The sequence below is a fragment of the Phyllostomus discolor genome, chromosome 2 (genome assembly GCF_004126475.2).
Source record: "Phyllostomus discolor isolate MPI-MPIP mPhyDis1 chromosome 2, mPhyDis1.pri.v3, whole genome shotgun sequence".
Classification (NCBI taxonomy): Eukaryota; Metazoa; Chordata; class Mammalia; order Chiroptera; family Phyllostomidae; genus Phyllostomus; species Phyllostomus discolor.
Window position 1 is genome coordinate 125,681,162 of NC_040904.2, and position 14,119 is coordinate 125,695,280.

General features: G+C 47.5%; 1 protein-coding gene across 3 annotated transcripts in view; it reads left to right on the top strand.

Annotated features, from left to right (window-relative positions):
* The first annotated feature begins 9,491 nt into the window (after window positions 1-9,491).
* The window catches only part of PRMT8 (protein arginine methyltransferase 8), a 92,261-nt gene continuing 87,633 nt past the window's right edge, over window positions 9,492-14,119 (top strand). Inside the window, exon 1 of one of the 3 annotated variants that reach the window (XM_036018535.1) lies at window positions 9,492-11,270. In XM_036018535.1, coding sequence (XP_035874428.1) covers window positions 11,196-11,270 — 75 coding nt within the window. In that variant the 5' untranslated portion in view covers window positions 9,492-11,195. The remainder of the gene's footprint in view (window positions 11,271-14,119) is intronic. The other 2 variants (XM_036018534.1, XM_028532717.2) reach the window with 2 other exon arrangements.

Genomic DNA, 14,119 nt, shown 5'->3' on the forward strand with positions numbered 1-14,119 from the left:
AAAGAGTGTGGTGTGAACTTCCAGCCCCAAATCATGCTCCCACCAGCTTGTCACAAATGCTTGACCTTCCACCATTAGAGATTCATTCTTTTGTAACTTGGAGGTGAGACAGACTTCCAGAGTGTCCTTTTGAAATGCAAGTACCTCTGGGAAGGCCACCAGCAGCTGACAGCTTATAAACTCCATGCATGGAGGCATGGAGGGGAAGCCAGGTCAGAGAGATTTTGGAACTTTTTGAAAGGAAGACAGAATTAGGAGTGGGTTCACTCTGATATACACAGTCCATAAATGCTACTACCTGCCCTGCTAAATTGACCCAGATACGTTGGTTAAGACATCCTCTTTACAAGGCATGAGCAAATGTCTGGGACTCCAAAGGGCAAGACAGGGCTGCCCACGCCCTGCCATCAAAGGACACCCTGCTCAGTGCTTCCTGTGTATGGGGAAGTTGAGCCAGGTCTCCTCAACTCCCCCAAGGCTTCATTTGCATGAATTGACCTGCAGGGATACTTTGGTCTATAAATGAAGAGAGGAGTTTGTAATATTTTCTGAATGGAAGGCCGAGCAAGAGACAGCAACAGAGGGGATGGTGGATTATCTACATTCTATGCTGGCACTGGGCTTTGTGCATTTCCAGAGGCATAGAACAGTTAGGGCCAGAAATAGACAAGAGTGTTTTTCCAAGAGGCTTGATGAAACTCAGGGCACTAGAAGTGGGCTTGGAGGCTTGTCAGCTCTGTCCCTGCTTTTGCTCATATCTGGAAGTTGCTGGGTGTGCCTGGAGAGAGCAGCCCTGGCCCAGCCATTAGAATCCTTATGAGGGACATTGTCAACATGGGCAATGCAGGCTCCTGAAAGCAACTTCAAGATTTTTGGACATAAACTAAGGGGAGTCGATGATAAAAAATAAGACTCAATGTAAGTATGTATAATGAGGCCCTACAGAGACTCCTAGGCACCCTTGGGGAGGCCTTTATAGGAGGAGGGGTGGTAAGAGATGTCACAAGAGGGACTAAGAAGTGAAACTCTGGGCCATTGTTATTTAGTGTGACACAGGCTGGAGTAGCCTGGTTCTGCTCATGTCATTCGAACCCTGCCTGAGATGCTGGTCAACTAAAAAGGACTCAGACCCCAGGGCCAGGGAAAGGACCCCTTGGCCCTTCTTAGAGAAATTCCAGTAGCTTACTGAGGCAATCTCTCTTCTTTCCCACTCAAACATAAGCTGTAATGTTACAGGACTGGAAAGTTTGCTCTAAACTCAGTCTGGGAAGGTCAGAAGCAAGAACAGTTTCAGGGACCCCATTATCCAATCAGTACAAGGAGGGGAGAAACCCAAGCATTGTCTGAACTACTGTAACTTGAGATAAAATGAGGCACAAGGATGAAGACAAGACTTGCTCAGAGCCTCCCTGTCAGAAACCATGCCTTGAACCTGCGAGGGCCTGGTTTATGGGCCAGGAGAAAAAGATACAGATTTAGGATCTGTTACTTATTTTTTTTTAAAAAGGCCATCTTTGCAAGTTGGAAAAGAACCAGGCTTATATGCAAAATTGTTCTGATATCATTGTCCCCTCCTTCCTGCACCATCCACCTGCCAAAGGGCTGAATCTTTCCTTCCTTCCTGTGATTAATCCCAAACTTGCTCAGAATTTATTAAGTCCTGATGTAGTTTAGTGGCAGCTTTGGCCACTGAATAAGATGAGTTTTTCAGAAGTTAAAAAAGATCAATGTCCTCCATACCCGCAAATATAGTATGCAACCCAGAGTGACAGTACTTAGAGCAGTTACTAAGCAGATGTGACAGGAAGAGCTGCAGCAGGGATACAGGTTGACAGATGCCATTTAGATGGTTACCCTGTCTGGAGACATTGCCAGGCTGACGGATACTCTGGCCTCCGGAGTGGGGTGTATTTTTACACCTGTAGTTGTGCCTGACAGCCTAAAGTAACAGCCGATGCAGTGTTGCAGAGCGAAGTAGGTCACATCCAGCTGTATGCCACCTGCCATTGCCCCCATTTATTGAGCCTGATTCTGGGATAGGCACTTTACAGTAACCAGACCCAACTCTTTTCACAGATAAGAAATTTTGGACTCAGAAGTTAAGCAATGTGCTCAAAGTCACAGAATCAAAATATTAGACTCTGGACTTAAAGCAAGGTCAGAGCAGTTCTGAGGTCTGTGCTTCCTTCACTGGTGGAGTTGGGGAGACATTGGCTCTAGGTGGGGTCCAATGCCTTACTAGGCGTGTGACTTGAGCAAGTCCTTTCACCTTTCTGAGCCACCCTTTCACCATTTATATAATAGGGATAATGATGCAGCTAACCTCTGGGGTTGGTGTGAAGATTCAGTGTGGTAATGTGTATAATGTGCTAGCATAGTGCCTGGCCTGCAGTGCACATGTGGCCTGCAGTCACCATTCTGAGGTCACCATGCTCCCTCTCCCTCTGTGAGGCCCTAGGAGAGGAGAGGAGAACCACACCCATAGGAGACAGCTCTTTGCCAACAGTATTTCTATTCCAGGAGAGGAAAGCCCTTCCCTCTGGGAGCCACAGCTGCATTTTAATTAAATGGATACCTGGATGGTCCAAGAAATCAAAGCCACTATTTTCTTGGTTTGTGATTTTAAAACATCACCTAAACTTCATGTAGTTTTTCCTGTGGAATAACTTGAACAATCCCTGACCCTGAGAGGTGTGCTGGGATGATAATCAACTTTTGCTCTTTCCACAGTGAATTAACCACAGAGTGGAGTGTTCCTGGTACTAGAGGACTCTGGCCAGCTACTACAGCCACCAAGTGGCTGCTTTCCAGACCATCACCTATGGCTACCATTATGTCCTGGGATAGCACATTGACTTGCATATGTTTGAAGCCAAGAATCATTAGACAGGTAGAAATTCTTTTTACATGTACCTGGATACATAAACTGAGTCAGAGAGAAGTGATTTTTTAATAATCTGCTGATTCACATTATTCATGAATTGACATGGATCCTTAAGAGCTGATGGGGTTAGGTTGACTGTAGCCTAGTATTCTGTATTACTCAGAAATTTATTGGTTCCCCCATTGGAACTCTGCCCCTTGACAAGTGATGGGCAAATGAAACAATGACTATTTACAATTACTGCTTGATTATTGTCCTTGAAGCTGCTAGAACAAAACTGGATTCTTAAAAAAACAAAACAAAAAAAGAACTCCTTTTGACCTCTGGAAAGCTTAACCATAGCCCAGTGCAGGAATGAATGTTATAATCAACATTACCTACAGGAATCCTTTGTAAATCTCTGACCTGTGACTTTCCATTCCATCACCCTTACAAGTGGCAGGGAGAGGGTGTTCTACTCCTCAGCTTTTGTTTTGGCCATTGGTGTTAAGTTTCGTTGTGACAAAGATATATGTGGCCAGCCTTTGTTGTGATTTGGGTGTAGTTAGAGCCACAGTTCACACCATGCCTAACGTGACAAAGCAGACAGGACATGTAAGGCTTGTCTCATGTAAACTCCTTCTTTCAAAGAAGGGGTAATAGGTCCAAAGAGGTAAAGTGAGTTTCTCAAGGCCACCCTGCTGTTTAATGACAGAACTGGGACTAGGGCACAGGCCTACTGACCCCTGCAGTAGCACTGTTTTCCCACACCACACTACTATTTTCATGTGGTCTCTATTTCATGTGGTCTCTATTTCTATAAAGAGGTGTTGCGAAGGATGCCTACTTTTATTAAAACACTATTTCTCCAAAACTGTGCTAGATGTGTCATCTGCATTGGCTCATTTTATTCTCACAGCCCATCTGCCAAAGACAGAGGACCATCAAGCTGGTTTTAAACAGTGGAGCAGCTAACCGACTGGTCTGTAGACCACAAAGCTCCTACTCCTTCTCCCAGGCTCTGACAAGTGTTTCCTTCTTCTCACCTCTTTCCCCTTTGGCCTCTCTCACCCTTGGAAGCACCCTCTGATAAACTCAAGTGGGAAGTTTTAAATGGTAAGGTTTCCATGGATGAAGAAGCAATGTATGGGATAGTTGGAATACAGCAAATATTGTTTTAAGAGGGAGCCATACAAGACTCTTCTGGGAAGTGGAGAGTGCGGTTTTCCAGGTGATGGGATTTTATTAGGCACCGTGTACAAGCAGCAGTGCCTAATCTGGGTATCAATCTGGGCATGGCCTTCTCAAAGAAAAGGGAATGGAGAGTGGCCCCGCAGGCCTCAGTATCCTTTGTGACCATTTTACCTGAGTAACAGGTGATTGATGCCAACTTTTTTTTATCTTATTGTTTTTCAGACCACAGAACCTCTTGGAAACATCAAATTCATGTCCTGCTGCCTAGCACTTGGAAGCAATCTGATTTCCCTTTAAGGAGAAATATCCCATGTCTCAGCATCTCTCATGAACCCTTTCCTAGGCATTGAAAAGCTCTTGGTGTAGGAAACACCTTTAAAACAAAGATTGTATCTCTTATTTCATGGATCTCCCTCCTCTAGTGCCTGATCCAGGGCTTTGAGTGCAGCAGATGTTTTTGTACTTGACATTACAAGAGGGAAGGGGAAGGAAGGCTGTAGCCAAAGGTTCAGGCTACAGTCTGTGAAATAAAATTTTGGTAAGGATCTGGCAATATATATTAAAATGATACCACTTTTGGAAAACTACCATATGGAAATAAAAGCCTTGGTTCAAAAGGGTATATGTGGAAGAACATTTATTGCAATAATGTTTAGAATGACAGGAAACTAGGAGCAACTTGAAAGTCCATCAGTAGGATCCTGTTTTAAAGTATAGATTATCCATACAATGAGCTATTAAACAGCTTTTAAAAATAATAACTCGCCCTGGCTGGCGTAGCTCAGTGGATTGAGTGTAGGCTGGGAACCAAAGTGTCCCAGGTTCGATTCCCAGCCAGGGTACATTCCTGGGTTGCAGGCCATAACCCCCAGCAACTGCACATTGATGTTTCTCTCTCTCTATCTTCCTCCCTTCCCTCTCTAAAAATAAATAAATAAAATCTTTAAAAAAAATAACTCATATTTACATATAGTAATCTGAAAAGAAGTTTATAATACACTTTTAATGAAAAAAGCAAGTAACTGAATAATGTATACAATATGATTCCACATTCACACAGCATAAACCAAGAGCATACACTGATAAGTATATGCACATTTACATGAGCAAAAAATGGAAGTTACACAGCAAAATGTTAATATTACCCTAAGGTAGGGTACAGTTTTAAATTGAAAAAATCTAATTAAGCTTAAAATACCAAACCCTCTGGGAAGAGAAGAAAGAGATCAGGGTGGTTAAATGGCCCAGAGGGGACACAGATGGAATCAGGCACAGCTTTGTTTAGCCATCTCTGCTCATTATGCATTTGGGGCGGGGGCTATGCCTGAGTCACTAGGAATCAGCCCTGAACTAGGACAGATCATGATGTGTTATGCCCCATGTGACATCATTACATAATGTGTTTGGGGAGGGGGTGGTACAAGACTGCAAAACTACTTATCTGTGAAAGCTTTGGAAACACAAAAGGACTTCAATATCTTTTTTTTTTTAAGATTTTATTTATTTATTTTTAGAGAGGGAAGGGAGGGAGGGAGGGAGGGAGGGAGAGAGAGAGAGAGAAACATCAATGTGCGGTTGCTGGGGGTTATGGCCTGCAACCCAGGCATGTACCCTGGCTGGGAATCGAACCTGGGACACTTTGGTTTCCAGCCCACGCTCAATCCACTGAGCTATGCCAGCCAGGGCCCGGACTTCAATATCTTGATAAAGAATGTGTCCCAAGACTTACTGGATTGGTGGCTACTTTGCCTCTTGTCTAGGCCCCATAGCCTCCAGGGTTTTCCTGTCCATATGAATAGGTACTTTTTGCAAAGCCTACCTGAAAATAAGCCATTGATTTCAGCTACATTTAACCAATCCATAGGACCCCTAATAGTACCTGAATCCAAAATCAACTCTTCCTGGAAGATCTCTTAAGGGTAGGGATATGTCTTTTCACTTTTAGTCCTGAACACCCAGACATTGCTTGATTCATAGTGGTTTCTATGTAAGGGCTAAGTGGAGAGAATGTATATTGAGTTGTTGTACCAGATAAACAGAATTGATTTCTAGCTGGCTTTGAGGGATTCAGGTGTGATTTTCCAGAAAAAGTGACCCTTTAATGAAGGATTTTAAAAGGAGGGAAAAAAGTGAAGGATACAATGAAGAGACAAAAGCTAATTTCTGTTGTGACAGCATTTAAAAAGTATGTTAGTGTCTTTAGGGCTCTGCTGCTGCATCACTCTTCCCCTTTCTCCAAAGAGGTTCACAGGTCATTGAAAATATGTTGAGGTGTCTTTTGGGTTTTTCTCACTGTGAGAGTAAGGCAGGTAACAGTAGTCTAATATTCAGCTTTTTAAGGGGCAAACAACACTAAGAATTAAGCTATTAATACACAATGACTAAGGAAATACCACCCAAGGATTGTTAGAATAGTCAAACCAACCAGTATAATAAAAGCAGAGTAGATTGAACAATCAACATTATCAGAGCAAGAGCAAGGAAGAAATAATGTTCTGGTTTTAGTGGCCGAGAGAGAGAGAGAGATCCAAATTACTTTGTAGGCACTGGTGGCAGTCTTGCAATTTGTTCTTTGGAACATACTTTTTAGAAATAACTGGGCCTTGGGTTAGAAAGAATTAAGACTATGGAAGTTTTTTGTGCAGAACTGCCCAGGTTTATGGCTGCCTGGAGTTTCAGCCAGGTAGCTGGCAGCTGCAGCCTTGGCTTGGTTCCCATCTGGCCCAGAAGACACTAAGAATACCACTGGGTTAGTTGCTGAGAGGTGGTGGTGGATAATGGCCATGGCCTGATTCTTGAGGAGCCATGGACTCACTGCAGCATGTTTTAGCCATATGTGAGCCCTGGCCATGTGTGAGGTTCCCCTAGGAGGAGGAGAGGAAGCCACATGACATGGTTTATGCACTACCTTTTATTACAGCAACCACATTCAAGCAAACCAGAACCTAGCTTTCCCAGAAAGGTCTACAGGTTACAGAAACTGCATCCTGATTCTGTAGGCATTGAATTTTGAAAGGCAGCAAAGAGAGTGTTGGTTGGTGCCTATAACACATAGTCTTCATCTTCTGGAGGGCTCCAAGATGAAAGGAGACAATTATGCAGTCACAGCATGGGACAGGGGAAAGTTAGGGGTTTTGCTCAACCTTCCAGGGTTTGCAGCCATGGCTATGCTGAAGAATTAGTCTAAATGAACCCTCCAAGTGACAAGAAACTCAGTTTGTCTGTGGCATCTCATAAAGCTGGATAATTTTTCCAATTATAACCCTCCCCAAGAGTCTCATTCCAGCCTTCGCATGCTGGCTCAACCATCAGCACAACTTCATGCTTTCAAGTATCTTGTGGCTGTGAAAAACCTTTGTGTTTGAGATGAATCTTTCTATAATATGGGTGTGCTTGTAGTTTTGGGGGGCCCTTTCTATAACCTAGGGGTTTTCTTTCTCTGCTGATTCTTTGATCTCCTCCAAATATCCTTATCCAATTATGATCAACCATGAGTGCCCATTAAGTCATACTCCTTGTGGGTCAAACCAAAGTATTGGTATTTTTAAAGCCCCATTGTCTTGTTCTTGGAAATTGGTTAACCTCTTGAAGGTCATACTATGGAATTAGGCATCTTAGATTCGAATCCTCACTCTATCACTTGGGCAATTCTCTGTGTTTTTGTGTCCTCATCTGTTATGCAGAGATAATAACAGCACCTACTACAAAGATTGTTGAAAGAACTGTATGAGAACACACCAAGACTAGAAGAGTCTCTGGCATGTAGAAAGTGCTCTACAAGTTTACCTCAGAATCTAGGATAGGGCCTTGCAAATGTTAACACAATATTGGTGCTATTCCACAAGCCGAACGTTGTTATAGCACTTCACAGGTACTATTCAATATATTTTGCTGTGTTGATCTAGTATAAGACAAGTGATATAGAAAAATATGTTTTGGGACCTCTTTACTTAGAGTAGGACTATTGTCCCAGACTGCCCATGTAACTCACATCCTGGTGAATTCTCTTTACACCCTGTCATCTCATATTTATCCTTACCTCCCAATCAAAATTCCTTCCAAAGTTCTGCTACAAAAGTTCTGTACATTTCAAAGTATCTAGGATGACTAAATTAAGAGCTCCATATCTTTTGTTGCCTCTTGCTAATCCCAGTGCCTACTGATGAGCTAGGCATGTAAGTGACGCCTAGTAAATTCTTCATAGAATAGGTTAATTAACCTAATATACTTATGCAAGAGGGGTGAAGAAGACTGAATTCCTGTGAATAATGGGGATGGTGAGAAAATGCTACAAAATGCCTACTATGTGCTAGGAACTTTATGCATCACAAAATTTTCAAAACTCTAGGATATGGGTTTTCAGGTAATCTTTTGCTGTGTAAAAACAAATCACTCCTAACAGTTAATGTCCGAAAGTAACAATTATTTTGCATCTTAAATTTGTAATTAAATGGAAGCATAGCAAGGACAACTCCTCTCTGCTCCAAAATGACTCAACAGAGGACTGGAGTGTCCACTTTCAAGACAGCTCACTTGTCCCCCAGCCATGACAGAACCAGCATGTGGCCTAGACTTCTCACTCAAAGCCTCATGCTGGCTCTGGGTTGAATGGGTTGGAATAGAAAACTCTTGCCATGAGAATACAGCTCTCTTTCTCAGCCTCTCCACTCCTCATTCCAAGGGGAACAGTGTCTGTGCTTTGGGAGAAGCCAAGCCAAGCAAAACGATTTCAACAGAGAATGGAGGAAACACACCCACTGGGGTTCTCATAGCAACATAATCATACACAGGCAGCAGCCTATTTCGGTGGGAGCTTGTCTCGGCTTCCCTCCTCCCTAGCTGGTCACAGAATGGATGCACAGCACAGGCAGAAGCTGAGTGGTGTGGGGTCAGAGGACAGTGTTGGACTGAAAGTCAGGAGGCTGGGGAGCTGCTCTCAGATGTTCCCAGAGTTGGCTGAAGGATCATGGACAAATGTCCTCCTTTCTCTGATCTCAGGATCCTTATTTGTAAAATTGGAGGATTGGACTAAAGGTTGTGAGGATACTTTCTTTTCTGGTTTTATTTGGACCAGTAGTGGGACTCTTTTGTTAGGGAATCAGATGTCTTCGGATCTTTTGTCTCTGAGAAAGATACTTAGAGAAAATGGGGCTCAAGAGGGTGAAAATCATTCTTCTGATTCACCTTATTTATCTTCCTACCACTTTCTGCATGATAGCAGGGTGTGAAAGGGAAGGAGAATGACCAGGTGTTGCCAAAAGACTCTGCTCACTCACCCCCAACACTAATCCAGGTCTGTGATCTGAGAAAGAAAAAGAGGTAAGGAGGTTAAGTTCTTTTTTTTTTTTTTTTTTCACATTTAAATGTGCTCCTTCCTTAACACAGACACACACTCCCATTATCCAGCCTCTTGCTTGTTCTCTTTTCACTCTTCTTACTCTCTCCCCCTTCTCCTGTCTTCCTCCTCCACTTAATGCAATGTGCCCTCTCTTTTCGCTAGGACCAAGCAATGAAGGTATCCTTAGATTCTGGCCCATCTCCTCAATGGACTCTGGGGTTAGTTGAGGACAATCAGGCTCACACTTCCTGACTGTCAAAGGTGATATTCAAAAACCAATAGGACATGCATGCAGGACTGATCTTCCCATGTACATCCAGGGATGAGGTGAAGAGAGCCAGGATGCTCAGGGGGCATCATTTACGTCCCTTTTCTTGGCCTGTGCCCCAAAGCTTGAAAGTGCATCTGTCTTTGAAGGAGCCGGCTCCAGTGGCCTGTTGTAATGGAAGAGGCAGGCAGTTTTCTCTCTCTGCCTTGTTCCATCTCCTAACAGCCTGACAGATGGCCGGTAAGACAGGGGTAGAAAAAACTCTCCAAGTGAAGACAGGAATGCATTGTATAAAAATTCACACCCCCTGCTGCCGCCCAAACTCCTTAAAAAAGGATCGAGAGAATCCTAATGGGTACGTGACATCCTCCGTCTCTCCATAAAAGGGACTTCAAAATCTGGTGACGAAGGGGGAGGGGCGAGGAGAAAGAAGAGGATTTGGGTTGGGGGACAGAGCGACTACCAGAGAAAACTAGAGTAGGGAAAGCAGGACCGCAGGCTCTTCCATTTGACTTTCCCCCACCTTCGTTCCCAAGCCACCTCTGGCTGAACCTTCGCCCCACCCTCTCTGTCTCAGAGAGGCTTGGAGCTCGAAGTGTCCTGGGTTGAGAGAATAGGTGAAAAGGAGTGATCATGATACCATACCTAGTCCTAGAGTTGAAGGAGTTAAGGACCCTCCCTCATCCAGACACCTAGCCCTTCGCTCCCCAAACCCCTCGCTAGGGCAGGATCCAACAATCGACTGAGGAGCGGGAAAGGTGGGGGCAGGGTGGGTGGGGGCGAGGTAACTGTGGCCCAATCTTGCCCACAGCTTGTCCTCGGTAGGAGGACGCACACCCGGCTCTAAGAACCTGCCGGAGTCCAGGTCCAGCGCCTGCTTTTTCCAAGCCTCCCGAGTGGCCCTGCAGCGTCCGCGCAGCCCTTGCCCCCGCGCAAGCTGTCCGCGGCGCGGGGGAGTGGGGGCGACGGAGAGACCCCGGCAGCCCAGCGGAGGGGGCGAGTTCCCGGTCACCGCGAGCCCCAGGTCTGCGCCCAGCTGCTGCCCGCTCCACCGAACCTCTTACCCCGCCCCCACTCACCCGGCTCAGCCCCTAGGAGAGACGCGCAGGAAGCGTGTTGCTTCGCCCCGCAGATCCGCAGAAGTTGAGAGGAGTTGGCGGCAGCCTCTGGCCGGCCGGACTTTGCGAGCAGCAGGGGAGAGACGCCGCCACCGCGGAGCCTTCCGGGCTGCCTCCCTCCTGCTGAGCCCGCAGCGAGGGTGGAGAGGGGCGGGGAGGGGGTCGGGCGCGCGAGAAGAACTTGAAACTGTGTGAAGGAATCCGAAGCAGAAGAAAAGGGAAGAAAATAAAACAAAGTGGAGACTGCAAGAAAGACTCAACCGTGGTTGATTGTATCGGCTGACGCTCCGGCAGAGGGGCTGGGTTGAGGGTTTTTTTTTTCCCTTCCTCCCATTCTCTCTCTCTCTCTCTTTTAAAGCTACACCAGGTCTCTTTCTCTACTATCTTTGCACCACCAAACCCTTGCTGGCTCTTATGGGCATGAAACACTCCTCCCGCTGCCTGCTCCTAAGGAGGAAAATGGCGGAGAACGCTGCCGAGAACACCGAGGTAAGGAGGCGCGGGGCTCCGGGCGCTCGGAGACCCCGGCTGCCCGCCGACTGCCGCGCCGCCACCGCCGCTCAACACCTAGAGCCAAACTTTCCCCAGCTCCATCTCGCTTGCTTCTGCCGGCCGTGTGCGTGTGTGTGCTGGGGTGGGGGCGACGGTGCACTTCTCAGGTCCCCCCCTTGGAAAATGCAAAAGAGTCGCTCTCACCCCATCTCCCTCTCCTACCGCCCGCTGCTGCTTGCTTCTCTTTCTCCCAAGTCCTCAATCCCGGGCAGCCGCGCTCCCCGCCCCCTGCTTTGCTCCGTTAGGGCTTCAGAGCGCCGACCTCGCGCAGAGCGGGGATGGGCGCTCGCGGGGCCAGGTCTGCCCCCTGCAGTGCCCTGACCGTCTCCTTCCCTGCCCCAGATTCACCCTTCAAGCAGCACCGCGGACAGCTCCCGGCAGTGCAGGGCAGCGCCGAGCTGGTTGTGGTGGTGGGGACTCGGGCACCATCAACAGACTCTCTGGCCCAGATTCGGGAGCGAGAGGCCTGCCATCGGCGAATGTCAGAGTCGTCTCGGGGGCGCTAAGCCGGGGGAGTGGGTGCCGGCCGCGGCCGCCCTCAGAACCAGGGACAGCGCCCGCTCCTGCGGCAGCCGAGCCCGCCCAGGCTGTGGTGGTTGCGCGCCGAGGGCTGCAGCGACAAATGAATCTGCAGCCACTCGTCCCGCAGCAGCTTTTGAATGTCGCTCTAGCTCCTCACATTGCACTCTTCCCCCCGCCCCCCCCCCCCCCCCGCGTCTTTGGCAGCCCAATAGCTGCCCTTTCTCCGAGTTGGTCCTGAGCTGCAAAGAGCCCTGCTGGGTTTTGCGTCCCAATACTTATGGCTGTGTTCTCTGGCCTCACACAGACCCTCTGTCACTACAACTGGACGGATTCTTAGGTTCTGGGCACCTGTGGTTACGAAGGGGATCAGCGTGGGCTGTCCCCTTACCTTTCTGGAGAGATGGTGAGCCGGGGGCGGGGGATGTGTGTGAGGAGTGGGGTAAATGTGCGAAGATCATCCCTTACCCGGTGGCAGGAGAAAGGCAGGGAGCAAACTCTCGAGCTCTATTAATAGCTGGGTGTCTGGTGGGGCTGCCATACATTTCACATATGGTCACCCATATGCAGCGTGGGGCAAGAATGGAGGTGTGGTGGGGGAATGTCTCTGTCTTTCTGGAATGCAAAAGGGTGCAGAGACCCTTCCCCGTTCTTCTTCCTGTGAAGTATGAACTGCAGTTAACCCCTACCCCCACAGCGTAGGCAGCAAAGCTTTTTAAAGCCCCATTCCCGGAGAGACTAGAAGCAGCATGCATCTGGCAACTGTCGATTTTGAAACAAACACCCTCTAGGGCTCGAAAACAGTAGGATATTCAGTAGCTAATGCCTTCTCCTTGAGTTAGGGCACAGTCAGCAAGCCTTCTGGTCTCCCTGGACACTTGTTCTTCCCCACCCCCACCCCCACCTGCGAGCAGACATCCTGAATGATGTGCAGTGCAAGGCTCTCAGCTTCACAGCGGAGAGCTAGCCTTACCAATAGGCTCTGCCTTCCTCCCTCTGATCGCCCACCCGAGAAAGAGGTTTCTAAAAATAGCTCTCAGTCAAGGCTGCACTTCTGTGAAGTGTTGGACTAGGCACGCAGCAGTCCCTGAAGCTAGGTTGTTGGGTTAGGGAGTAAGAAACAGCCCACCCCCACCCACTGCTCCCCACTCCTGTCCCTCTCAGTTCCTGGGAAAAAAGTTTTCTAGGGTTTCTAGCCCCTGCACCCTGGCTGTTTCCGGGGGTCTGAGCGCAGCCCCCTGCTGGGTGCCTCAGTGTGCAACCCTGGCTGCTGAGCTCCCCACCTCGTCCAGGATTAAAAGCGTCCGGAGCAAGCAGAGCCACGCGCGCCAGGCTATTTTTACTTGCTTCCCCCGCGGCTCCACGCTCCCCCTTCTGAGCGGTTGCACATGCCAGCCCTGCTCAAGGCATCAATGGAAATAGCAGTAGAGGCTCTGAGCTCCTGCAAGAGGGGGCGGGGGGAAACCCACGTCGCTATACAGCGGCAGTGAATGGGGCAGACCCATGGTAGCTCCTTACAGGGGAGTGAGTCTGGGGGTTCAGTTCTTAGCAACTTACCTGAGAAAGGGAGGAATTCAGACCTACCCAATGTTCAAATGTGCCCAATGAAGCCATCCGGGCAGCTTGACAATCACTTGGTTTTTCTCCAGGAACTGGCTGTTTTGGAATAAGCCAGGACTAGAGCAGTACTTTAAAAACTGGGGAATGTGGTTTTGCCTGAATGTATGGTGGGAGAGAAGGAGGCAAACAGACATGCCTCTGTGGTTGTGTGTGTGTGTGCGCCACACCGGTGGCAGTGGTCTTCATTCTCAAATGAACATGTCTTTATCAAACACTGACTCTGTATTAGGAATAATTAGGTGCCCTAAAGCTAAAGATGAAGACTGCCAGGGCTCTTGCCTTCCAAGGACTCACAGTCTGGTGGACAGTGGTGCTGGATCATCCAGATAATCCTGTAGCATCTTTTCCTGCTTTTTGTTGGTATAGTTTGCAAGCACTTTAATCTTTCATTCTCACAATAATCCTGTGAGATAAGCAAAGGTCAGTATTCATTTTTTTTTTGTTTCCACTCTATAGTTGAGGACACTGAGGTTGAGAGGTCCGTCAGTTTCTGAAAGTCACCTGGCTGGCTAAGTCAGCTGTGGAACACAGCTTGATCCCACTTCTGATCCTTTGCCCTTTGCCCTACACTTGTACTTACAAAAAGAGGCCATGTATGAATGGGAGTAGATGAAGAGCCAGCCAGGAAGAGGTTACTTAGGAAGCGA